The sequence below is a fragment of the Peromyscus maniculatus genome, chromosome 2, assembly GCF_049852395.1.
Source record: "Peromyscus maniculatus bairdii isolate BWxNUB_F1_BW_parent chromosome 2, HU_Pman_BW_mat_3.1, whole genome shotgun sequence".
Classification (NCBI taxonomy): Eukaryota; Metazoa; Chordata; class Mammalia; order Rodentia; family Cricetidae; genus Peromyscus; species Peromyscus maniculatus.
The window spans coordinates 141,037,237-141,062,638 of record NC_134853.1 but is presented as its reverse complement, the minus strand read 5'-3'; the positions used below and the strand labels follow the sequence as shown (position 1 = coordinate 141,062,638).

General features: G+C 47.2%; 2 protein-coding genes across 5 annotated transcripts in view; one reads left to right on the top strand and one right to left on the bottom strand.

The window, feature by feature from the left end:
* Positions 1-3,630, top strand: part of Cap1 (cyclase associated actin cytoskeleton regulatory protein 1) — a 28,177-nt gene extending 24,547 nt beyond the window's left edge. For all 4 annotated transcript variants that reach the window (XM_042271822.2, XM_042271824.2, XM_042271823.2 and 1 more), the window contains exons 9-13: positions 441-625; positions 800-923; positions 1,061-1,143; positions 1,457-1,600; positions 2,550-3,630. In XM_042271822.2, coding sequence (XP_042127756.2) covers positions 441-625; positions 800-923; positions 1,061-1,143; positions 1,457-1,600; positions 2,550-2,633 — 620 coding nt within the window. In that variant the 3' untranslated portion in view covers positions 2,634-3,630. The remainder of the gene's footprint in view (positions 1-440; positions 626-799; positions 924-1,060; positions 1,144-1,456; positions 1,601-2,549) is intronic.
* A 58-nt stretch (positions 3,631-3,688) lies between these two features.
* Positions 3,689-24,862, bottom strand: LOC102906657 (palmitoyl-protein thioesterase 1). The gene is made up of 9 exons (XM_006992239.4): positions 24,705-24,862; positions 19,301-19,410; positions 18,865-18,992; positions 17,608-17,678; positions 15,798-15,900; positions 9,412-9,502; positions 8,579-8,677; positions 7,100-7,171; positions 3,689-5,258 (listed from the first exon to the last, which is right to left on the bottom strand). The coding sequence occupies exons 1-9, from the start codon at positions 24,826-24,828 to the stop codon at positions 5,136-5,138; spliced, it is 921 nt and encodes a 306-aa protein (XP_006992301.2). The 5' UTR covers positions 24,829-24,862; the 3' UTR covers positions 3,689-5,135.
* Between the last annotated feature and the right edge of the window lie 540 nt (positions 24,863-25,402).

Genomic DNA, 25,402 nt, shown 5'->3' with positions numbered 1-25,402 from the left:
CAGTAACAAAAAAGTAGATCTTCAGATGCCAACCAACACCTGATTAGGAGGGGTAGCTGTATGGGAGGCTTTCCTTGTACTAAATTTTCTTCACTGTGACGTAATTTCCCTTTTGTTAGGACATACATACATATTCTATGTGCGTACACTTGAGACATACCTTTCTAGATCTGTTTTTGTGCATTTACATATTCTTGCTCCTTCCTCACCTTCGACACATATGGTTGTTGTTGTTTTGTTGTTGTTGTTGTTGTTTTTTAAATAAACCATATAACCTAGAGGACAAGAGAAACCATCAAAGCACTTCTCAAACTGCTTGCAAGATGGCCTCTCAAGTGTTTGAGTTCTTGAAGTTTCTCTAAGGACTAGTGATAGCAGATCTCGGTCCAAAGCTCTGGTGTGAAGAACGGGAACAAGGTAGCTGTTGTGTGTTCTTCCAGCCCTGAAACACGTATCTGATGACATGAAGACTCACAAGAACCCTGCCCTGAAAGCTCAGAGTGGTCCAGTTCGGAGTGGCCCCAAACCATTCTCTGCACCTAAACCCCAAACCAACCCCTCCCCCAAACCAGCCACAAAGAAGGAGCCACCTCTGCTAGAACTGGAAGGCAAGAAGTGGAGAGTGGTGAGTTAAAGGAGCTTGGCCTCCTGGGAAACGGGAGGAGGAACGGTGCTTTATGCAGAATTTAGCTGAGTCTCGCAGGGTCTGGCTTATGGGGGAGAACAAAGGTTTGGGGTGAGGCACTGTTTTCGTGGGCGTGTGCTTTGTTGTAAGAATCCTGGGGTGTGTCTTCATCAGGAAAACCAGGAGAATGTTTCCAACCTGGTGATTGAGGACACTGAGCTGAAGCAGGTGGCTTACATCTACAAGTGTGTCAACACGACATTGCAAATCAAGGGCAAGATTAACTCCATTACAGTAGGTGAGTCCTCCTTGCTGCCCTGGAGGCGGTTCTGACCTAGAGCCTGAGAGGGCTGGAGCCATCTTCCACCGCTTTGTAAATTCTTGCGTTCTTGTCCTTTGCAGTTACACTGTTGATCTCTTCCTTTCTCCTCCTAGATAACTGTAAGAAGCTTGGCCTGGTGTTTGATGACGTGGTAGGCATTGTGGAGATAATCAATAGTAGGGATGTCAAAGTTCAGGTAACTCGATATCTTGGCTCCTCCTTTTGGTCCCTGAGGAATTAATTGAGAGACACAGCAGACTCACAGATGGTCCTTGGGCAGGAATCTGATCCTCCCAGTCTGTAAGCTGAGCTGGTTTGGATGTGGCAGAAGTTGGCTCTTTAAGGGAGCTCTTTCCAGGACCTAGCCCAGCCCACCCGTTCCCAATAGCTGTGTTGTGTACTGGGGGGCTTTTGTGAAGTAGCATAATCACTTAAAGCAGTGAAAATTCTCTCCACAGCTTAGTCTACCCGTACCTGCTGGAACTCAGTTGTCTTGGTTTTCTCCACAGGTGATGGGGAAAGTGCCAACCATTTCCATTAACAAAACCGACGGCTGCCATGCTTACCTGAGCAAGAACTCCCTGGACTGTGAGATAGTCAGTGCCAAATCTTCTGAGATGAACGTCCTCATTCCCACAGAAGGCGGCGATTTTGTAAGCAAGCTTTCTTTCTCTCTTTTTAAAGTGTCTCTTGTATTCTAGGCCGTCCTGAAGCTCATTGGTGATCCTCCAGCCTCTGCCTCCCAAATGCTGGGCTATAGCCATATAGCACAGGGCTGTTTATTTGCTGCTGAAGATTGAACCCAGGTCTTTGTTGCATGCTAGGCAAGCACTCTACCAACTAAGCTATATCCCTGAGGAGTAAGACATTAAAAATGGAAGAAACAGGCTGAGCCTGTCGGTATACACCTGTATTCCCTGCACTCAGGAAGCTGAAGTAGGAGTTGGAGTTTGAGGCCAGCTTGGGTTATGTAGTAAGACCCCATCTCTTGAATTTGAGAAAAGTATTTGATGGGTCATTTGGAACTCTGTAGGTAAATCCCAACAATGTACACAGAAGCCAGGTAGTCCTGTGAAGGGGGCCCCATGGGAGGGTCGTTCCTGCCTTTCTTAGCTCCCTAAGAGTCAGAGTCCTGGGCCCCTCATCAAGCTGGTGTCTAGGGCTTTCTGAGCCTGTCAGGATCATGGCTCACTAGAGTGAGCAGCGCAGCACCGCGTGGCTGCTGGGTTGGTTGAGTTTTTCTCATTCCATCCCACACTGCTCTCAAGGTTAAGTGGAAGCCAAGCATTGGCAGAAGTGTGAAGTATAAACAGCCCCAGTTCATTTATAGGCAGGCTTCCACTGTTATCTCCCGAGTTTGTTGTTGCTGTTTAGATTTGTTTTCTGTGCTGGAGTGTTTTGTCTGCATTATGTAGTTGCACCACATGTGTGACTGGTGTGTAAAGGTCAGAAGAGGGCGCCAGGTCACCTGAGCTGGAATTAGACTGTTGTGAGCCACCATGTGGGTGCTGGGAATCAGCTCAGGTCTTTTGCAAAAGCAGTCAGTGCTCTCAACTGCTGAGCCATCTGTACCTCCATCAACCTGTTACCTCTTCTTTGCAGAACGAGTTTCCAGTCCCTGAGCAGTTCAAGACCTTGTGGAATGGGCAGAAGTTGGTCACCACAGTGACGGAAATCGCTGGATAGGCGAATGCCAGCGGGTCCTGTGCCCTCTCCCTTCACACCATGGGATACATCTTTATGGAGACAGTTCTTTTCTAGATTTCCTCTACCTTTCTGCTCTTAAACTGCTTCTCTGCTCTGAGAAGCCCAGCTACCTGCCTTCACTGAATATACCTCAGGCTGAGATTGGGGCGGGACAGCAGGTCAGTGGATCTTCGGCGGGAAGTGCAGCTGCACCACAGTCCGTGCTTAAGAGCTACAGGCCCAGACTGGGGCATTGAAGCTTTCAGCTTTGGGGGTCATTCTACCAACAAACAGTCCTTGGGGGGAAAAAACGTCCTGGAAACAAACAGATCAGAATGCATACTGATCTAAGAGTGAGCATGGAGGTAGCAGGAGCCAGTGTGATTCCGAAAGGTCCTATCCACCCTAAGTTTTCATCGTTGAGAAGTGAGGCCAGGGTTGCGCTGGACCAAAGGCCAAGGCTTGCCACTCGGCATTCCAAGCAGACTTGTTTCCTAAGAGCATTCCTTCATTCCGCATTCCACCCTGGGCCAGCCTCAACCACAGAGTAGCAGGCTCCCCCTTTTTGAGAAAGTCTCAAACCTTCCCCCTCCCCCCAGGATGACTACCTTGGTTCCCTTGGGGACAAATTCCAAGGAGTCTGGCGTTCCTCTTCCCTGCCAGATGCCTGTCATCGCCTCCACTCCTCCGCCTGCCTGTCTGTCATGCTCAGCAGCTTAGGCCCTAGTGCAGGCCCCTGAGCAGGACTAAGACCTCCGCTGCAGGCCGTTTAGATCTCGATTCACACACGACTCTTGCACAGCATTGCTATTGTAAATCCCAGCTCTCCCTCTAGGACACACTGACCAAAATATGCAACGTTTTTTTTGTTTTGTTTTGTTTTTGGTGGGAAGAGAGATTGTCCTGTGACTTCTGCCCATTTCCTGAGGCCTGTGGAAATAAACCTTTATGTACTTAAAGTTATACAGAAAATAGAATAAAGTTAATACCAAACTTGTTCAGTTACTCACCTGATCTGTACTGAGATGTAAAAATACTGAAGATGACACCATGGGTAAGAAACTACTCTTTATTTTAGACAGCCTGGTCAAGTTATTTTCACATCCTCCCGCTTCCTGTCCTTAAACCTCATCTTTTTATTTGAGCAATAGATTTAAGAAAAGGAAAAGCTGGCAAAGGGCTAACAGGGTGCCTTCATGAAAACAATCATTTCTCCAAACTAGATAGGAATCATCCAGAAAGGGCTGTGGTCCCAGCATGGGTGCTGAAGGGTCCATGCTCCAATAGCCCAGGAAGAGGTGGGTCGCTGCTCCTCTTTAACCATCAGAGTCGGCCCTCGGTTTTTAATGTGGGTTGGTCTCCAGAGGGAAAAGGAAGTCTACAATATTCCTCCATTGTTTTCTTGAACCAAATCAGCAGCAGTGTGGAGTATGCTGGTAAATAGGATTGGGGTAGAAGTGTAAAAGTCCATCTTTTCAGACTGGTTCCCCATGGGCAGTGGTGTAAGCGACATTTACTAGTAATGAGGGCAGTGAGCCAAGAGTGGCAGGGACAGTCACCCCTGGTTTTCACTTGTTTTTGTTTTTTTGAGACAGGGTTTCTCTGTGTAGTTTTGGTGCCTTCCTGGAACTCACTCTGTAGACCAGGCTGGCCTCGAACTCAGAGTTCCGCCTGGCTCTGCCTCCTGAGTGCTGGGGTTAAAGGCGTGTACCACCACCACCTGGCCTGGTTTTCACTTCTACTCACTTCCCACTATCTCACGGCATATATAAGACACACATTGCTGTAGGGTGTGGTGGCACATGCCTCTAATCCCAACAGTCAGCAGGCAGGGGGATCTCTGTGAGTTCAAGGCCAGTCTGCTCTACATAGTGAGTTCCAGCCAGCTAGGGCGACAAAGTGAGTCCCTGTCTCAAAGAAAAAAAAAGTGCATTTCTTCTCTTAAGCAACCCCGCTGGCTGTTCCCTCCTTTTGTGACTAATTCCACTGCTGAGGCTACAAGGTGAGTTCTGTGGGGGCGTGGCGGTAGGCCTGTGGAGTGTAGGCCTGTGGAGTGACTGCTAGGTGCCACTAGATAGGAAAACAGCCTTAGGAGATGGTGCAGAAACATCATGCAGGTGATGCTTGTGTGAGCACCTCGGGACTGGGTACCACCAGGCTCTTGCCTGCTCCCAAGTCTGTGGGTTTTGCCCTCGGAGCCTGTCTCCCTGCTCCACGTCTTGTCTGCTTTGGGCACAATCATTGATCTGCAACAGCAGACTCCTTAAGAGGAAGCTCGACCATATCACAAGGGCGTAAGACAATCTCCATGGTTATTAGCTAATTAAGCTTGAATTCAACACCATGTGGGATAGGAGGCGGCAAAGAATGAGATTGGGATCTTAGATCTTCCAAGTAGGGCATGGTAGATAACAGGAGGGGACTGCTTGCAAGCTAGATTAGCGTCAGGCTTGAGCGCGGAGAGCTGGGGTTTCCTGAGCTCTGCTGCAAAGTGCAAGGGCTTCACTTGAGGAAAGGGATGATGTGGGTATTAAACCATTCTTGAGTCAGTTGAAGATGGTCCCCTTCCTTAGCCAGAAACACGAGCTTTCCTGCTTTGTCCATTTGTTTTAGCCCCAGGCGGTCCTGTAGAGAGAAAGGCCATAATGAACTCCAGGCTTCCGGGAAGGTTTTAGACTAAAACAGAAACTGTACAACATTTAGTCTCACAATGCACTCTGCCCTATAGAGGTGTACTGTTGGGGGGTGGGGAGGGATGGCTGCTTTCAGGGGTTTGTTTTGGCTTTTTGAGACAAGGTCTTGCTTTGTAGCCCTAGCTGGCCTTGAATTTGCAGCAATCCTGCCTCAACCTCTCGGGTGCTGGGATTTTAGCATGCGCTGTTATGCCTAGTTCCTTCAGTTTCTTCTGTGCATTAAAATACATGGGTAAGGCCGGCATAGCGGCCCACCCCGCTTAATTCCACCATTCAGGAGCCAGAGGCAGAGGCAGGTGGATCTCTAAGTTCAAGGCCAGCTGGGTTTATATAGAGTTCTAGGACAGCCAGGACTACATACAGAGAGATGCTGTCTTTTAAAAAACAAAAATGTGCAGCTGAAGTTGTTCTGGTTCTGCCCCACTCCCAACCCCTGCAAGGTGCTAGAAATAAACCCAGGACCTGCCCCTGACCCCAGTGCCTGTCGTCAGCTTTCTGAAAAGCAGCAGCTGGGCAAGCCACAGGTACACCTGGCACAGAGCATCTTTGTGAAGTAGGGCTGAGCCAGAGACGGGAGAAAACTGCCAAATGTTTCTAGAGACAACATATCCAATGCTTAGGCTAGTGAACTTGGGACCTGTTAGTATCTTGCAGTTACGGTGTCATCTCCCAAGAGCCAGGCTGTCAGTCTCTTGTTGGGAGGAGAAGATCTAGCGGTAGACAGCGCCACTGCTTCTCTGTCTGCCCCAGGGTTTGAGTTTCATGATAAGGAAGATCTTGGCTGTAATTTCCAAAGCTGCCAAATTGGGGTACCATATTTATGAGAAAAGCAGAGGGAAATAGGCCTCTGAAATTGTGTAGGAAAAGCTGTAGTAAAAGATGGTTCAGGGCTGGAGAGATGGCTCAGAGGTTAAGAGTACTGACTGCTCTTCCAGAGGTCCTGAGTTCAATTCCCAGCAACCACATGATGGCTCACAACCATCTATAATGAGATCTGGTGCCCTCTTCTGGCCTGAAGACTTACAGGCAGGCAGAACACTGTATACATTAATAAATAAATAAATCTTTAAAAAAAAAAAAAAAAAAAGATGGTTCAGGTGTGATATGTGGGCATCTGTGAGTCCATCTCCAGTATAAAGTAGACATTCTCTAGTTGGTGGCAAGCCATAACTGGATGTGGTGAAACACTGTAACAGCTGCTTGAGAAACAGGACCTACTGTTAAGCAGCATCCACAACAGCCCTGGTTCAGATCTTAGAGTAGGAGCTTGCCTGGTCAATGCTAGATTGATAAGTCTATTGTTGGTGCTAGGGAAGAAGCCCGAAAATCATGAATGCTAAAAGCACATGGTCTACCATGGAGGTATACCTTCAGACCTCCAAAGTCCACGCCTCCCATTTACTGTTGCTATAGCATGACATCTCAGCCATGTCTGCATTTACTTAGAGGCTTCTGGGATTTGTAGTAAATTGCAAAGGAAGCCAGCTCCAAACCTTTTCTTCAAAAGTAAAACCTTAGAGATGTGTCTCTCTTTTTGTGTTTAAAAGCCACGAGCTGCATGCATGTCTAAGGATGCAGTAACTATCTACGAACTAGCACCTAGGAAGTTAGTGTGACAAGCAATAGCTCAGAAAGACCTAAGTCAGATGGCTCATGAGTGCTCTGGGACAGACAAGGCAGGGTCTGCCCCCAGAGAGCCAGCCCAGCAGCTCCAGGAGCCAGGGCTGACAGAAATAGCGTCAACCTCCCAAGGCAGAGCTCTCCCTCCATTACCTCTGTGTAAAGAGTGCTCTCCTGGAGGGGAATGGTTTCCTTAGCTTGGCCACTTCGGTAAAATCCAAACCACTGCAGGAGAGAAGGAAGAAAAGCAGGTCAGATTATCCATCCACCCAGCACACTTTCAAGATCCTCTGACGCTGGCTAGTCCCTAAAACCACCAGCAGAGTGGACACTGCAATGTACGCAACATAGCAGGCGAGAAGGAAGACGGAACGGGTTTTGGGTTTTGGTGTCCTGGAACTCACTTGTGTAGCCCAGGTTGGTCTTGACCTTGCAAACTTTCCGTCTGAGCCTCCTGAATGCAAGAACTATTGGCATGTGCCATCATACGAAACGTAAGGGTATAGTTTGAGTCATCTCATTTTCAGGTTCAATTCTGAGGGATGAACTAATAATCCCTCTCTAGTTTTCCATTTCCCCATAACCTGCTTCCTTCCATAACTGCATCAAATGAAAGCCCCTGGGCTGGCCCAGTTATTCAAGGATGAATATACAAGCCCCTTTCCTGAGAAGCTCCCAGTCTAGCAGGCACAGACCCATTTCATTGTTTAGCATGGGGTCAGCAGACTCTGGAAAGACCAGATAGAGACACATGGTTGTGGCTACTCATTTGCTAATGGGATGCAAAGGGAGCAACAGAGTGTGAGAAACAAGCAAGGGTTTTCTAATGAAATGCATTTGTAGACGTGGAAATTTGGTTTTCATCGCATAAAAATTTTGATTTTTTTCCCTCCGTTTATATATATGTAAAAATTCTGAGCTCATAGGCCACTCAAAAATATGGTGAGATTTGGCCCCCAGGCTGCTCCCCCCTCCAACCCCCATGATCTGACAGTGCCAGCAGAACTTCAGTTGAGGCTGGTGACCTCAAAAGCAGAAACAGCTGGTGGTCCCTCACATCTGTCATCCCACTACTCAAAAGAGTGAGGGTGAAGGATCAGTGCAAGTTCAAGGCCAGCCCAAGCTACTTGGTGGGGATCCCACTAAAAAGAAGGAGCCAAATTATGGGAGTATGGATAATGTCCTAGAGGAAGTGACATTGTATTTGACCTTAACAAAAGAACAGGTTCATCAGGTGGAAAAGCCAGGGGAAAGCATTCAAAAGACTAGGGCACATGAGAGAAGCCTACAAGCTTGGGGCATTTCAAATACTAAAATATGGGTGACGCAGCTGGAAAGACTGATCATTCTGAGTCAAGGCAGACCTGGACATCAAGCTTAGGGGTTTATAAACATGGGGCTAGTGATTCTGAACCTCTGTCGGGACAGATCTCTTTGAGAACCTCTATAGACCCTTCCCCCACAGAGTGTAACCACATACTTCTACATGAAATTCTGGGTGCAGCGAGGGGATCGCAGCTGACTTTCACAGGAGGAACGTGGGTGGTGAGGACAGATGTGGCCAGGAAGCAGCTGCAGGGAGTACTGTTAACCTCGTACAGTCTGTTGGCACACTGCGGCCGCATGTCTCACCTCAGAGTCTACAGGGTCCACGATGGAATCGTTCAGGAATTTCACCATCACAAACTTCTTGAGGGCCATCAGGTTCTTCTTGTAGGACTCATTGACACACTGGAAGAAGAATGGGCAGTCCTGTAGGGTGGCTACTGTCATGTGCTGGCAGGGATTCAAAGATCAGCCTTCCCTTATAACTGACCGACATGTCAAGCATGGACTGGAGTCTACTGTGAGTTCTGTCCACATACTCTCTACAGACATTAGTCACTTAGGTCACAGGCTTCAAGCCAAGGCAAAGCACACAGAATTCTGGGTTGTTCTGTTATCTGATTCAGTATTGTTTCCTGGCTTTTGTTTTTGTTTATTAACCCCTTCAACTTTCCTGCTTCAAACAACAAATACCCTCTACTTAGCCATCATATAAAATGAACCAATAAATTTACCAGAGTGTCCCAAACCATGCTTATGCCCGGGCACAGTCCATGCCCTTTCTAGGGTCCCTTAAATATGTCTTTTCTGAGACCACCTGCTCTGAAGGGTCCCACCAGGAAGCCATCCTTTGAAGATGGCAGCTGTGAATTCCCACTTGGCTCAGCAGACCACCTACTGTAACTTCATCCTGCTGCTTCAACATGAAGGAAGCGGAGGGCTTCAGGGAGGAAGAGGGCCAGATGAGCCCCAGCCCAGCTGCCCTAAAAAGAACTGAAACTCATATGAGTACTGCCTCTCACAGTGAAAACCCTTGGTTCCTGGCTTCTACTCCAGCTATTTTTCAGGAATGGTCCCTGCTAATCTTTCTGACGGCCAGAAAGGAATGCCTACCCATGGGAGCGTGTTTGGGTGCCTACCCTCTCTTGGTTTATGTCTGCCAGGAAGATGCTGTGGTTGCGGTACACATCCTCCTGGAGGGGGTCATGCCAGTACTCGGCTTGCACCAGCCTGAGGAAGAGAAGAAATAAAGGTGATTAGGTGCTTCTCAGTCAGTGCGTCCAGGGCATGCCTCAGTGCCTATATAACCAAGGGACTACAAAAGGATGAAAGACCAAAGTCCCCAAGTCCCAGGCCTTGCCTTCTGATAGAGATGACGTCGTAGACCTGTCAACAAGACATATCTTACTGAGAGGGGGACAGGCCATTTGGCAGACACAGAAAGTCCAAATATTTGGGGGTTCTCTGTCTATCAAGGGCCAAAATCAATACTTGGCTCCCTTCTAACCACATGGGCCCAGGCTGTCCTTCCTCACAGCCCCACCTCCCTCCCTCTCCTTTGCTTTCCATTCATCCTGTAAGATGCATCTTCCTCCCCATTATCCCTTTCCTCGTCTTCCTCTGCCAGGGATGGAGACTTAGCCATCCCAGCCTGACTGTCACTAATCAGAACGACACTCTCTAATCTGTTCATAAATGTATTTGGAGCCAGAGGGGGTGGTACCCACCTGTAATACCAGCACTTGGGAGGTAGGAGCAAAGGGATCAGAAGTTCAAGGTTATCTTTAGCTTCTGGTAAATTAGAGGCCAGCCTGGGCTAACATGAGACCCTGTCTTGAAAAAATATATTTGGAAGTTCCAAAAAGTTTAATTTCATTGATACATAAAAATTCCGAGTTATGAGCTAAAGAAATGGCTCAGTGGTTAAGAGCACTGTCTGCTCTTCCAGAGGACCTGGGTTTGATCCCCCACCCCCACCCCCACCCTGCCACGGTGGCTCACAATTATCTGTAACACCAGTTCCCAGGGATCCAAAGCCTTCTTCTGGCCTCTCTGGGCACCAGGCACATATGTGGTGCACATACATACAGGTAGGCAAAACACCCAGACACATAAAAATATCTAATATATAAATAAATAAAAACTTCAGGGCTAAAGGTATAGTTCAGAAATAATAGTATTTGTCTGACCTGCAATGACTCTGGGTTTGATCCCCAGCACTGCAGAAAAAAATTAGATAAATAAAAGTTCAAAGGACAATGTATTAAGTACTGCCATCAATACTGATTTTGTCATAGCTTTAGTATTACTGCTCACTGTTTTTCCCCTACAAGGCTGGAAGGCCCTTGATAGACAGACAGTAGATGCTCTATACTAAGGGTCTGCTAAAAGACATGGGCTCACAGGATGTGAGACAAGCTATGCTGGAGCTTGGCTTAGGATGTAAGAAGAAGGGAGGCTGTAGTAGTGAGAACACTCCGGGTGGGGCCACAGCTTCAAAAGTCGGTGGACAAAAGCACCAGGTGACACCCTCTCTGAGGTGACTCATCCCGGCTCACTCACACAGTGGAAAGGGATGACGAGGAAGGTCTTTGGACCCAGTCAAGTTGGTGACCCTGACTTCCAGGAGGCCAATGGCCAAGGGTGGCGTGAGGGCAACCGTCACCATTACGCTTTTGCCATCAAAAGGAGACAGCTAAGAGGAGATGGCAGGAGGATGCCAGGGACTTAAGTCCATCTTAAGGGGCTTGATGCAAGCGGTACAGCCCAGAGGAGGCCTGAGGATGAACAGAAGTGGAGGGCCTGGAAGGAGGAGGTTCGGGAACAGACAGAAGAGAAATGGGTGTGCACTTCCACTATCAACTCCCACCACCCAGGGGTAGATTGGAAAACTAATCTAAGCTCTACCACAACAGTAAAGATAAGTCTACCCACTTTGTTTGGAGTTCTGAGACAGGGTTTCACTATGTAGCCCAACTGGACAGTCTTCCCGCCTCCATATCCCCAGTGCTCGGATTACAGGCGTGCACCACCACATTTGACTGTTTATCAGGGAAGGTCTTGCTATGTATCTGACTGGCCTGGTCCTTCACCATGTAGCCAATGCTGGCCTCAAACCTGTAGCAATCCTCTCGCGTCACCCTCCTGAGTGCTGGCGTTCCAGGGGTGAGTCACTCACCCTGCTCTCTGAGGTGTTGGGAACCGAAATGTTCTGGAATTCCATTGATCTATTCTAGTGCGTATGTGTGAGTATACACATGTGTTCACATGGGTATGTGTGGGGATGACCCCTGTTCTTGTGGAGGATGACACTAGATGTCCTCCTCTCTCTCTCTCTGTACCATAGTCTTTGAGACAGGGTCTTTCACGGAACCCGAAGCTTGCAGCTCTGATAGGCTAGCTGGATGGCGAGCTCCCAGGATCCATTTGTCTCTGCCTCACAGTGCGGGGGTGGGGGTGGGGTTGCAGGTGCATGCCACTGTGCCCGGCTTTGTATGTAGCTGCTGGCAATCTGAACCTGGGTCCTCATGTCTGCACAGCAAGCATGACACCCATTTAGCCTTTGTGCTAGCCATTCTTTTCTTGGCTTCTCCCATGTTCTTTCCATCTCCTTCTTCACACCCTAGCTTAGAGGTACCCAGTGCCGGAACCACCTTCATTACTTGCATGCCTGCATCTTAGCAGATCCCACCTAAGGTATCTGTCTCCTCTCCCCGGCTAAGCAGGAGACCCAGGTGCCCAATGACCAGGTCTGGTAAATAGTAACTCAATATTTGATGAAATTATGAATTAAAGACTTCACAACTGCAACTACAAGAAAAGACAAAATGACACTAGAAAGGAAACAGAAAGCTGAATGTTTTAAATATAGCCCAACCATAAGAACAACCCAAACCTGTTTATGATGGGAACTCAGGCTGCACTAAATAGCTTACACTCAGCTTGCTTAACCTGGAAAATGACTCCAGGAAGGCATGTTACTAACCTCATGTCAGAGGTTCCAAGTGCCCATGGCCACACAGCTAACTGATAACAGAAAGATAGCTCGCCAGTGTCCCCCAGGAGGAGAACATGGGAGGCCATCTCCTTTCCCTTTATTTTACCTCATTTGCCCTCACGCTGGGTTGCTCCTTAGGACAGGCATACAGGACTCAAGGTTGGTGGACAAAGCTCCACACCACAGCCTTCTGGGTGGCAGTGGTGCTGTAGTGGAGTATGCTGCCCCAGGATTTGAACTCTTCAGCTGCATCCTAGTTAGGACCTATTCTCCATGCCCGATGCTTTGAAATTTCACAGGAATGTACCGCAGTATGGCTTTTTTTTTTTGTTTTTGTTTTTGTTTTTCTGTCCTTGCCTGGGTATTTAGCAAGCCCTTTCAGTTTGGAAGCTCATGCATGGTAATGGCTTGGACATCTTCTTGCATTACTTCTTTAATTCCAATTCACCCTTCCTCTGCTTGGAAAGTCCTGTTAGTCACACCAGACATCCTAACTGCTTCTCTCTGTTCTCTTTTCCACCTCTGTTGTAGTTACTGTTCCACTGCTGTGAAGAGACACCACGACCAAGGCAACTCTTACAAATGAAAGCTTTGAACTGGGGGCTTGCTTACAGTTTCAGAGCGTTAGTTCACGGGTGGGAAGCAGACAGGCATGGCACTGGAGCTGTAGCTGAGAGCTTGGTATCCTGGTGTGGGTTTTTGAAACCTCAAAGGCCACCCTCAATGACACACTTCCTGTACTAAGGCCATACCTACTCTAAGAAGGCCACATCTCCTAATCCTTCCCAAACAGTTTATCACCTGGGGACTACTTATGCAAATATATGAGCCCATGGGAAACATTTTCATTCAAACCACCATAACCTCTCTGAATTTTTTGTTTTGTTTAACTTCTAGAAGATTCTTCAACTTTAGATTCCAATATAACTAACAACTTAAAAAAAAATGGAGTTGTGATATTTCAATTTTCAAAAGCTCTCATTCTGACAGTTGATTTTACTCATGATCTGTTCTCGAGGAATAGAAGCGACTTCTTCCTCTCTCTGAAGACAGTGATTACAGGTTTTGGAATCTGGTCTTCTAGGTTTTCTTCTGGCCAGGAATGTGGCTCAGTGGTAGACTGCTTGCCTGGCAAGCTGCTGTGCTGTGAGCAGTCTCTACCATGGGAAGTGGGACAGGGAGGCAGGTTCCACAGGCTGACTGGAATCCCTTCCTCCACGGGCAGAGCTTAGATAGGGGCTGATGAACTGGTGGCATCAGCACCCAGCAGTTAGGAGACTTCTCTTAGTCACTTCCTCCAGAGAGAGACCCCACAAACCCTGCCTTGCATGTAACAAGGTTAGCTCTCAGTCTGGGTCACCCAGTCATGTTAAAGGGAGTAGATTTTGCTTCTGCTATGGCGGAGGAAAAATAGTTCTCTGGATGTGCATGAACTGGGGAGTCAGACTGCTTGGCCTCAGGTTTCTAATGAAAAGGTCCTGGTTTTGGCCCCACACACTTACAAAACCGTCCAAAGTACTGTACAGCCCGGTTCCCACGCCTTCCGGGGGCTCCAGAGCATGGGTCACTGCTGTGTGCCTTCTACAGAGGTAAAGCCTTCAACCTTTCTGCTCCACTCCAACCGTTCTTATGTCCTGTTTGCTCTTTGAAAAACATGTACTGGCCGGGCGGTGGTGGCGCACGCCTTTAATCTCAGCACTCGGGAGGCAGAGCCAGGCGGATCTCTGAGAGTTCGAGGCTAGCCTGGGGTACAGAGACAGCCAAGGCTACACAGAAACCCTGTCTCGGGGGAAAATAAAGAAAAAGAAAAACATGTGCTGCCTCTTATTTCCTCTCTTGTTCGCTTTGCCCCTCTGAGTTTTGCCCCTTTTAAGTCCTTTATTAATTTTTTATTTTATTTTATTATTTTTATTTTGTTTTTTGATTTTTTTGAGACAAGAGTTTCTCTGTAGCTTTGGAGCCTGTATTGGAACTCACTTTGTAGACCAGGTTGGCCTCGAACTCACAGAGATCCACCTGTCTCTGCCTCCCTAGTGCTGAGATTAAAGGCGTGCGCTGCCACCACCTGTCTATTTTTATATTTTTAATGCTGCGGGCTGCAGGAATCTATCATAAGAACTCAGCTGGTTATGGCAAAGTCACTACTGTTGGTTATGTGTGCTGCTCATGGCTGGCCGCCATGGGCCGCAGCCACGCTAGCAGAGGAGAGTGCTGATCGGAAGAATCACAGCCATGGTTACCTTTTAGAGCCCGAATCCTTACAACTACCTGGAAGGATCAAGGATTTCCTCCAGAGGAAGCCAAATTCTAAGGAGCTTTTGGTGTTATTTGGCTTGTTATATATCACTGTATTCTGTTATGAAAATCATGTGTGCCTTCATAGTTTTCCCAATTGACTTTTCCCTAAGAAGGGCTAACAGTGTGGACAGATCACTCTCTGGACATACACATTCCAGGTATTTGGAGAACAGCCTCAGGAAAGGCTTCCTCTGGAATCCCTTAGCCACTTTCAAGGACTAACAGTGATAACAGTTCACCTGCTAGTCACCTGACTTAAGGTAAATTCCACAAGGAGACACCGCCTAGGTCAGGTGGACGTTAAGTAATAGCTTTACACAATTTAGCTCGGACCCTCCCTTTTTTTATACCAGGACTTCCAGGGCATGGGACGGAGAAGAGAAAAGAGAATGGAAGAACTAGATGGGTAAGAACTTGAGAGGAATAAACTGAGATGGGGAAGAACTAGGTTGAAGGGCTAGAAGAGAGGATTAGAGGAACAAAATGGAAGATGAGGAAGAGCCAGATGGGGAAGAACAAGATGAGAGAGAAGGAGATGGGAGAGGAGCTGATATGGGAAAGAACTAGATGGATGAACCTAGAAGGGGCAGAACTAGATGAAGGAATTAAGATAGAACCTGGAGGGGACAACAGATAAATGTAGAGAAACTGAGCAAGAAAGGAGCTAAAAATGAGAGCAGATTATAAACTTGTAGAGAGAGAACCAACACAGAATAATAAAGTGTATGAACTAAGAAGTTTTGTTTACATAGACTCATTTCTTTTCATCAAAGATTAATTATCAGCTGGTTGTAGATTCTTCCTGGACCCTGGGAGGGGACTATTGAGGGGCTGGACCCCAAAGTCTCACTATGTCACCTTGACTGGTGTGGAACTGGCTACGTAGACCAGGCTGGCCTCAAACACACGGAGATCTGCCTGCCTCTGCCCACTGAGTGCTGGGTTAAAGGTGTGCACCACCACACCAGGCCTCATATGTTTTAAGGACAATTTTTAAAAAAGGTTTATTTATTTATATTTTTATATATATGGGTGTCTTACTTGCTGTATGTCTGTGCACCACCACGTTCAGGCAGTGCCCCCAGAGGCCATAAGAGGGCATAAGATCCCCTGAGATTGGAGTTAAAAACAGTTGTGGTATCATTAGCAAATACTCCTGGAATCACAGAGTATGAATGTCAGCAAGGTACTCACTCCCCCAGTCTGGACGGGACAGCTAGCCACACTCACCATTCTTGAACAGTTTTGGAGTAAGCACCAGCATTGATCGTTTTCCTGATGAAGTCACAGATGTGAGAACTCTCTCCTGGGCATCGAGGGAAGCCAAAAACACCTGTGTAGATAGAAGACAACCATGCCTTACTCCAATAACCATGTATTGAGTGCCCTCTGTACCAGGCACTGTGAGAACAAAGACAAAATGACAAAGAGCTTGAATATGAACTTAGTCATTTACTCCAAGAAAATAAAAAAAAGCCTTAAGTTCTGAGAACTAACACCACCACCAACTTCCTCCTGGCACTCTCCCAGGGACCTCTGTCCCAGCCCTACCCACATGTGGCTGTTACATACAGCCACTCAGCGCATGACTGCCTCTTCCTCTTTCTTGGGAAATCATCTGGCTCCCTGTCCCCATTCCCTTCTCTGTCACTCCCGGTCATCCATGCACCTCTTTTCCTTTAAATCCTGTGTAAATTACCTTTGCTACCTAATACAGTGCAAGTGCTCTGTGGACTGTCATTCCACTGTGTTGTTTAGGGAGTGAGAGGAGTCTGTACAAGTTCAGTACAGATGCGATCGTTTCCCCCATCCTCCCTCCCCACCCCTGCCCCTCTCTTCCTTTTTATGAACATAGGGTAGGGTCTCACATAGCCCAGGTTGAACTCAAACTCTCTGAGGATGATTCTCCTAACTCCACTCCCTAAATGCTGGGATTCTAGGCATACATAACCACCATGGCCTCTCCCAGAAGAGTTCTCATCCACGGATCTTTGAATCCACAGATATGGAACTCATGGATTCAGAAGGCCAAATGTGTGGTGGGATAGAGTTCTTGTGGTAGAGTTTATCCCGGGTAACACACACAGACACACACACACACACTCTCACACACGAATCTAGGTCTAGGCTATCTCTGCATGCCCAGACCTTCCTCTCGATATGACTTTAGCACCTGCTTTTCTTGCTAAGTGCAGCTCTCAGCCTCATCACAGAAGCTTCCTTCTGCAGCAGATGGAGAATGCTACAGAAATCCACAACTGGTCAAAATACAGAGAACAGGTGACTGTGAGGTGCCCAGCTGCAACTGATACATCTGCAGCCCACCACACCCAGGGCTCAGGAAAGAAGAAGGGCCGAGAGAGTTGTAGGAGTCAGAGGCCCAGCACAGCTGCTGCTGAGAGAGTGTCTTCTCCACGTGACTTCAGGGACGCTACACCCATGAAATCTCAGCAACATGGTCACCTAAACAAGACCTGCATAATGACATAATGACATGCCAGTGCGGGTGGGGGAAATCTCACGGGGCCCCACACCTAGATGAAGAACTACAAGCAATTAATGATGGCAGAGAGTAGGAGAACCAGTCTTCGGGGATGAGTCCCTGGTAGGTTGTCCAATCCCAAGTGGTCATATTCATATGAGCAACCCTAAATGGACCCAGCAGCTTACACACACACACACACACACACACACACACACACACACACACACACACACGCCAGGTGTGGTGGCACATGCCTATGATCTCAGCACCCGGGTGGCTGAAGCAGAATTGCTAATTGCTAAAGGTTTGAGGGCAGCCTAGCTATCGAACAAGACCTTATCTAAAAAGGAGGAGGAGGAGGGGAAAAGAAAGAAGAAAGGGAGGGAGGAAGGAGGGGAGGAAGGGAGGACCGGAGGGAGGAAGGATGGAAAAAAGGAAGGGAAAGACAGACAGGAAGGAAGGAAAAAAATGAAAGAAAAACGAAATACAAAACATCAGATAGACATGGGTTAGAAAAGAGGAAGAGAACCACAGGGACAAGAGGGTGAACATTACCTTGATGTTGTCCCCCAACTGAGACCAGGTTGATCATGGGAGGTGATGGGCATCTCTGGGCCACTGCCCTCCTGGAGAAGTCAAAGGTGAATGTCAGCTCTGAAGGTCAGATTGAATGTATCAACACTCACTTCACAGGTTAAGCTATTCAATACACCACGGGTCCCCAAACCATGAAGTTACAGGATCTTCCTCCTGGTTGGATACAAATCTCACTTCATGGAAAACAAATCAAGAGGAGTTGGAAAGATAGCTCAGTCAGTGAAGCCATAAGGACCTGAGTCTGGATTGAACGCTCCCCCTTAGATAAAAGAAAAGGAGAAGCCTGGTACGGCAGTTCCGGTAATACCAGTACCAGGGAGGTAGAGGCAGAGGGTGGGTCCTCGGGCTTGTCAACCAGCCAGTCTAGCTCAACACTGAGCTCCAGGTTCACGGAGAGACCTGTTCTCAAGAACAACAACCACCATGCTGTCCAGTGAGATGGGTTAAGCACTCACTGCCAAGCATGATGGGTTAAGCACTCATTGTCAAGCATGATGACCAGAATCGATTCCTGAAGACCGGAATCTATTCCCGGGCCCCACATGTTGGCAGGGGAGAACTGATTCCTCAAAACTGTCTGTCTTCTGCCCTACACACACACACACACACACACACACACACCAAGGCATGCATACATGCATGGGTGCATGTGCACACACACACACACACACAGTAAATACAGTTTAAGCATTTTTAAGTTAAAATAGAGGATTGGCGAGATAGCTCAGTGGTGACGAGTTCTGGGTCTATCACAATAACTTATAACTCCAGCTTGAGGTGATCTGATACCTTCTTCTGGCCTCTGTGGGCATTGCATTCACATGTACACACATCCCAACACACACATAACTAATAAAAAAAATCTTTGGGGTTGGGGATTTAGCTCAGTGATAGAGTGCTTGCCTAGCAAGATCAAGGCCCTGGGTTCGATCCTCAACTAAAAAAAAAAATCTTTAAAGTTCTTTTTCTAAAAATGTAAGGTGGAGAGTAATTGAGGAATACACCACACATCTGACCTTTGACCTCCACACGTATGCTCACACATGTGCACACACAGAAAAAGCAATGAACTTAAGCTTCTTACACAGTGACATTTTAAGACCAACTTCCTTTCTTTGAGAGTAGAGGACCCCCAAATAGTTACAACCAATTTATCCGAAGAGAAGGAAGGCCAGCTCCATGTGGGTAGTAACCACGGCACAGGAGGGTACTTACAGAAACTGGCCTCCCTGCGAGAACCCGATAGCATTGTAGCCCTGCTGCAACTTAGGATCCTTTTCCAGAATCTGGCACACTATCGTGACTTGGGAATTGACATTCATGAAGAAACTGTTCTTCACATCCTGAAAAATGAGTAGTGAGCGTGACGTCAATATGGACGCAGGTCAATACCCTCAGACAGCCACCGGGTTCAAGCGTTAGCTGAGTTCAATGGAACAACCCTGTAGTTCAAGCACTTGGCAGGATGAGGCAGGAAGAGCCAAGTTCCAGGCTAGCCTGGGCTACACAGCAAAACCCTCCATCCCAAAACAAAATGAAACCAAACCAGGGGGGCTATGACTTCCTGGTCAAAATGGGAGGTGAAATGTTCAAAGAGCACACTTTATCAGACCCGGCAGCAAGCCTCTCAGGGAACACGCTGCCATCTTACCTCCATCATGTTCTTCCCAATCTCTAGAGACAGGATGTAAATCCCAGGTATTTCCTTCTCCACCATCTTTTTAATGGCACCCATGCTTATGGGGTTACAACAGCTGTCTCCTAGCCAAGGAAAACAATGATGGGAACTCATGAATCAAAACATTACTTAAGAAACAAAAACCTTTTATGTCTCAGAGGGCGATATCAAGAATGTGAAAGGGCAGCATCAGAATGGAGAGGACCTGGAAACAATGGTCTACTGCAGGCGTCTCCAGCTTTCCCCACACAGCGCCCTTCTCAACTCAAATGCTTACGATACTTTGGCTATATGGGTTGATAAAATATGTATACAAATCAAATATTTACTGATAATAAATATAAAGAACTTTATTATAAGATATTCTTTGGTATACATAAAATTTTATCATTTATTGAGGGCGAAATTATACAAAATGATAAAAATAGACGTACTTGTTTATATTTCCATAGAGAATTACATTTTAATCTGGGCATAGTGGGTCACCCTCTAAACCCAGCACTCAGGAGGCAAAAACAGATCTCTGTAAATTTGAGGCCAGGCTGGTCTACATGCTGAGTTCCAGTCTAGCCAGAGCTACATAGTGAAACCCTACCTTTCAATTTAAAAAGAATTAAGGGCCTCCTGGTGGTAGTGGTGCATGCCTTTAATCCCAGTACTTTGGAGACAGAGGCAAGTGGATCTGAGTTTGAGGCCAGCCTGGCCTAAAGAGCGAGTTCTAGGACAGCCAGGACTACACAGAGTGATTCTGTCTTAGACAAACAACAAACATAATAGCAAGACAATGAACATCCTCGGTGTTCTTCATAGTTAATATTTTGATTTTATAATCATTAATACTAAAACACTGCTCACATAAATATATAGTAAGAATATCAGAAGCATGCTTCTTTCAGAAACTGCTCCCCTTACCCAATTTATATAGTCCTGGGGTCATGCCTGTGACCTGGTGCATGCTGGTTAAGCACTCTATCACCATGGTTACCTCTCCAACCCCACATGGCCTTCTGCAGCTTGTTAGCACCTGACAGACAGAGCTACACAGGAAGTGTTCTTTTATCTGTTCCTGCTGAGGGGAAATTCATGGGACATCAGCTTCACCGTTTTCAGTGTACAAGTCAGTGGCCTTGAGCCTGTTCGCCAGCTGAGGCAACCACAGCTTCTCTCTAGTTTCAGAACTGTGAGCACCAGGCAAACTTCCACATGGGTGAAGTCATTGTTTCCTCCCCTCCTCTCACTGCTGATAACCTCCTTATTCTGGACACAAGAGGTGAAGGTGTGGATAATTTGTCTTTTGTGTGGGGTTATTGTACGGAACATGCTTTGAGGTTCATCCAGGTTGTAGCATGCTTCAGTACTTATTCCTATTCATGGGTGAATAGTATTCCATTGTATGACTATACCACAGGTTATTCATCCTGTAATGGACATTTGGGCTGTTTCTACCTTTTGCTATTCCAACAATACTACTGTCAACATTGTGTAAGGTTTTATGGATGTATGTTTACATACTGTCAACATTGTGTAAGGTTTTATGGATGTATGTTTACATATTGGCTTGAGTGTAAAGGTAGGAGTGGAATTGCTGGGTCATCTTATAATTACATGCTAATTTTTTGGTTTTTTTTTTTTTTCAGTCATTGCCATACTTTCCAACAGGGAATGCATTGGTACAGTTCCACCAAGAGGGTACAAGTGTATCTATCTCCCCATGCCCTTGCCAACGCTTATTTTCTAATTTTAAAAATGGTATTTTTTTGGCCAAGTGTAGCAACTTTAACCCCCGCACTAGCGGGGCAGAAGTAGACAGATATCTCTGAATTTGAGTCTAGCTTGGTCTGTGTGGGGAGTTATAGGCCCGCCAGGGTTATATAGTAATACCTGGCCTCAACAACAACAATAAAAGTTATTTTTAAGCAGTCTAGGTAGGTGTGAATGGACACTTTACTGTTTTAACTTGCATGTTCTTCACAGTGATGCCGCTGGCCACTTCCTATCTTCTTGGAGAAATGTCTTTGCATCCTTTCCCAATTTATGTTTAAGATTTAAATTTGTGTGTGTGTGTGTGTGTGTGTGTGTGTGTGTGTGTGTGCCCGTGGAGACCAGAAGAGGGCATCATTGGATCCCTGGAGTTAGAGTTGGTGGTGAGGTGCCCTGCATGGGTTCTGAGAACTGAATTCAGAAACGCTGGAAGTGCTCTTAACTACAGATCCTTCTCTCTAGCCTCTCCCTTTCTTTTCTTTTAAAAACATTTATTTTTATTTTTATGTATATGTGTGTGCCTATGTGAGGGTATGTCAAGTACATGTAGGTGCCCAAGGAGGCCAGATGATGGTGTCACATTTCTTGGATCTGTAATTACATGTGGTTGTGAGCCAACATGAGTGCTGGGAACCAAACTCGGGTCCTCTAAAAGAACAATATCTTGGTCAGTATTCTGTTGCTATAAAGAGACACCATAACTAAGGCAACTCTTGGTTGTTTTTTTTGTTTTGTTTTGTTTTTGTTTTTTGTCGGAGCTGAGGACCAAACCCAGGGCCTTGTGCTTGCTAGGCAAGCGTTCTACCACTGAGCTAAATCCCCAACCCCCTAAAGGCAACTCTTATAAAAGAAAGCATTTAATTGGAGTCTGCTTACAGCTTCAGAGGTTTAGTCCACTATCATCATGGTGGGGAGCAAGCCTAAGCCAGAGGCTGAGCTTTCATAATTACTAATAAATCTCCGTGTCATTTTTTTGTAAGCTGGTGGCCCAAAGAAAAATCTGTCTACAAGCTTTGGGAAAAGGTTGACTTCCAACTTGTATAAACTTGGGAGTGGGAGCCTCAGAACATCAACCTAGTGCCGGGATTGTTTCCTTTCCCACAAAGAATCAGACCTAAGAACAGGAAGCAGCAATCTGGCCACCTACTAGAGACGTGTCCATTTTTCACTGAAATCACAGCATTTCACCTGGACTGGAAGTCTAAGGAGAAAACACTCTGCCCCAGAGAAACTTCTGTTTCTTTTCTAACAATATCCGCCACACAGTAATGAATAGGGACAAAGAGGGGCCTTGGCTACATATCTAGGTCATTGATAAGCCTACAAAAGATACTGTCTCAAAAATATCAAATGAGCCCAGCCTATTTGCAAATGCCTGTAATCCTAGCACTTGGGAGGGGAAGGGGTAAGATCAGACGTTCAAAGTCACTCTTGTCTAGACAACAAATACAAATTCCGAGCTAGCCTGTGCTACATGAAACCTTGTCTCAGCCAAAAACCAGGTCTGGACATATGTCTTGGGTAAAGATGCCTGCTCCCAAGGCTGACAACCAGAATTTGATTCCTGGAAACCACAGGGCTGAAGAGAGAACTGACCGCTGCAAATTGTCCTCTGACCTCCACGTGAATGCAGGGGTGTAGGTGTTACCCCCACATAATAAAAAGTATTTTACTAAAAAAGTCCCCCAATTTAAACTAAGCAACACACCAAAGCAATAACAACATGCCCTTCAAGTTTATAAGTTCAAAAGCAAAATCTCTTTCTTTTGTTTTGAGACAGGGTCTGGCTATGAACCTCAGCTGGCTTGGAGCTATGACCCTACTCTTTCAGATTCCTGAGGGCTCCAAGTATCAGTGTGTGCTACTTCATTTGGTTTAAAGAACTCTGACTATGCATACACACCCCAAGTGTGCTCCCCTCCAAGCTACTCCATCTTGGTAAAACAACTTCAACTTTCGAATTGTCCAAGCACAAACTGTGGCGTCCTCTCTGCCTCCTTCCTCTCTCACTATATCTAAACCCTGATGTCACCCTCAAGTATATCAAAGTCCCACCACTTCCCCACACTTCCTGTTACCACACAGCCCTCACTGTGCAGCTCTGAGCCACAGGTCTCTCTAGGGTTGAAGTTCTGCAGTGTCCCCTTGCAGCTCTCTGTGACACCTACAATCCAGTCTCAGCACAGCAACTAGAACAGAAGCAAGGACAAGGAGGGACAAGACAGACAGACTGACATGCCTTTAATCCACAAGGCTTGATCCCATAGAGTCTCTCCTCCCCTTCTGCACCCATGGAATGTGCCTGGTCCTGATCCCTCTTCCCCTCATCCCAGGAGAAAGAGAACAAGTGACTACCTACAGGATGAAGTCCGGGGTCTCCAGGACAAACAGGCCACTGAGCTGAGTCTTACAGGGGACTCTCCTAAGAGGAGTCTCCAAGAAAGCCAACCTTCACAGCTAATAAATCCAGATCCCCAAGACCCTGAGAAATGCCTGTTGTCATCTCTGTGGACAAGCAGCCTGAATTCCCTGTGATCCCAGCTGACTCTGTTCCTCTGTCCCTTCTTTCTAATGACAGCTTCTCCCCAGAGCTCAGAGCCACAGCTTGTTTCAGGAACCACTAGAAGGGACACATGACCATCTAGTGTCACCAATAAAGCAATCCCCTCATTTGACTTTTAATTATAGCTAAATACATATTATTATTTTATGGGTCTCCCCATGTAGCTCTGGCTGATCTGGAACTTGGCATGTAGATCAGGCAGGCCTCAAACTTGCAGAAATTCTCCTTCCTCTGCCTCCTCAGTGCTAGAATTACAGGCTCCCACCCCATTGCATTTGAACAATCTTTTAACAATGTAAGTCAGGGGGCTGGAGAGATGGCTCAGTGGCTTGTTCTTGCAAGGTACAGTTTCCAGTACTTGAATGGTGGCTCACATTGCTCCCTCTGCTCCTACTACACTCATCTGGACACTTACATGCTCAGCTCAGGGCCTTTGCCTCTGCTGCTCCTTTGACCACATATACATATGGCATCTTCCCCCATCCACTTCAGATCAGATCAGCTGTCACTCTCGGGGTACAAGCTCATGCTCACACCTCCAGCTCTGTCTTCTTCCAGGCTTTCTGACTGTCTACACTGCACTCATCACCATTTGACACGTTTCCCCTATTTCTCTAGAGTGTGTTTCCCCACTGGAAAGTGAGTTCCCGTAGGGCAGACAGTTCAGTCTGTTTCCTGCTCAGGTGTGGTCATGCTGTGCGGTGACTGTATAAAGGACGCACAGGTGACTGGTAGATCTCCATTCAGAGAGTGGAGGAATGAAAGCATGAGTGTGCCGCCCAGCTCTGCAGGGACCGCCGGCCTGACTGTCAGGTGCTGCTGGCTGATGCCAGAGCTGCTAGGATTTTAACAAGGGCAGCATGAACCCTCGCAGTGCACAGCTCTCCCTGAGCGCTCACCAAAGACACCGGGCTCCCTTCCTTCCAGTGCAGAGGGGTCCCCACATCCCAAAACGTAGTTCAGGCGGGTGCTGTGGAATCACTATCCTCGCCCTTCCAGCTCTGCGATGCGAACCCAGGCGGGGAAAGGATGCTCCTCTCCACACTCACTCACCCATCCCATGCCAGATCACCAGCGGCGGCGGCGAAGGCGGGTTCAGATGTCCCAGCTCCCAGGCGGCGCAACACCAGGGCAGAAGAGACACAGCCAGGAGCCACCGGGAACCGGGCGACGCCATCTTAGCCCAGTCACATGACCGCGCGCGGGCGCGCGCCCAGGACAGAGACGATCCCGAGGTTTGCAGGGTCCCGGGTGACCACGCCCCTGCCGGGCGCCACCGCCTGAGTACTGACCTTGATCCAGTGCCTGCCACCGACCAGACGCTTTGTCCAAGGGCTTTCCATCTTTTAGTTGGCCTTATGCACCGCTCTCATTTTACACCCAAGAACATCCAGGTGACAGTTTTCCTCCCACGGAATTGAAGAGACGTCTATTCTCTAACGACTGTCTCATTTTTTTTGCTTTGTTTTATTTTTATTTTGTGTGTGGGCGTTTATGTGTGTGTGTGGCACGCGTGCCCCAGCGCACGTGTGGTCAGAAGGCAGCTTGCAGGCGTGGGATCTCTCCTTCCAGTCTGTCAGTCCCGGGAATTGAACCCAGGTCATCAGGCTTGGCTGCGGAAGCTTTTCCCAGAGGAGACTATTTTATTTTAGCGAGTGTGCGTCCCTGGGAGAAAGTGGATACGGTCCATAGAGGCAGCAAACTGTTCAGCACTGTGTTGTCCTTACTGCCCTTGGAAGAAAAGTCACTTG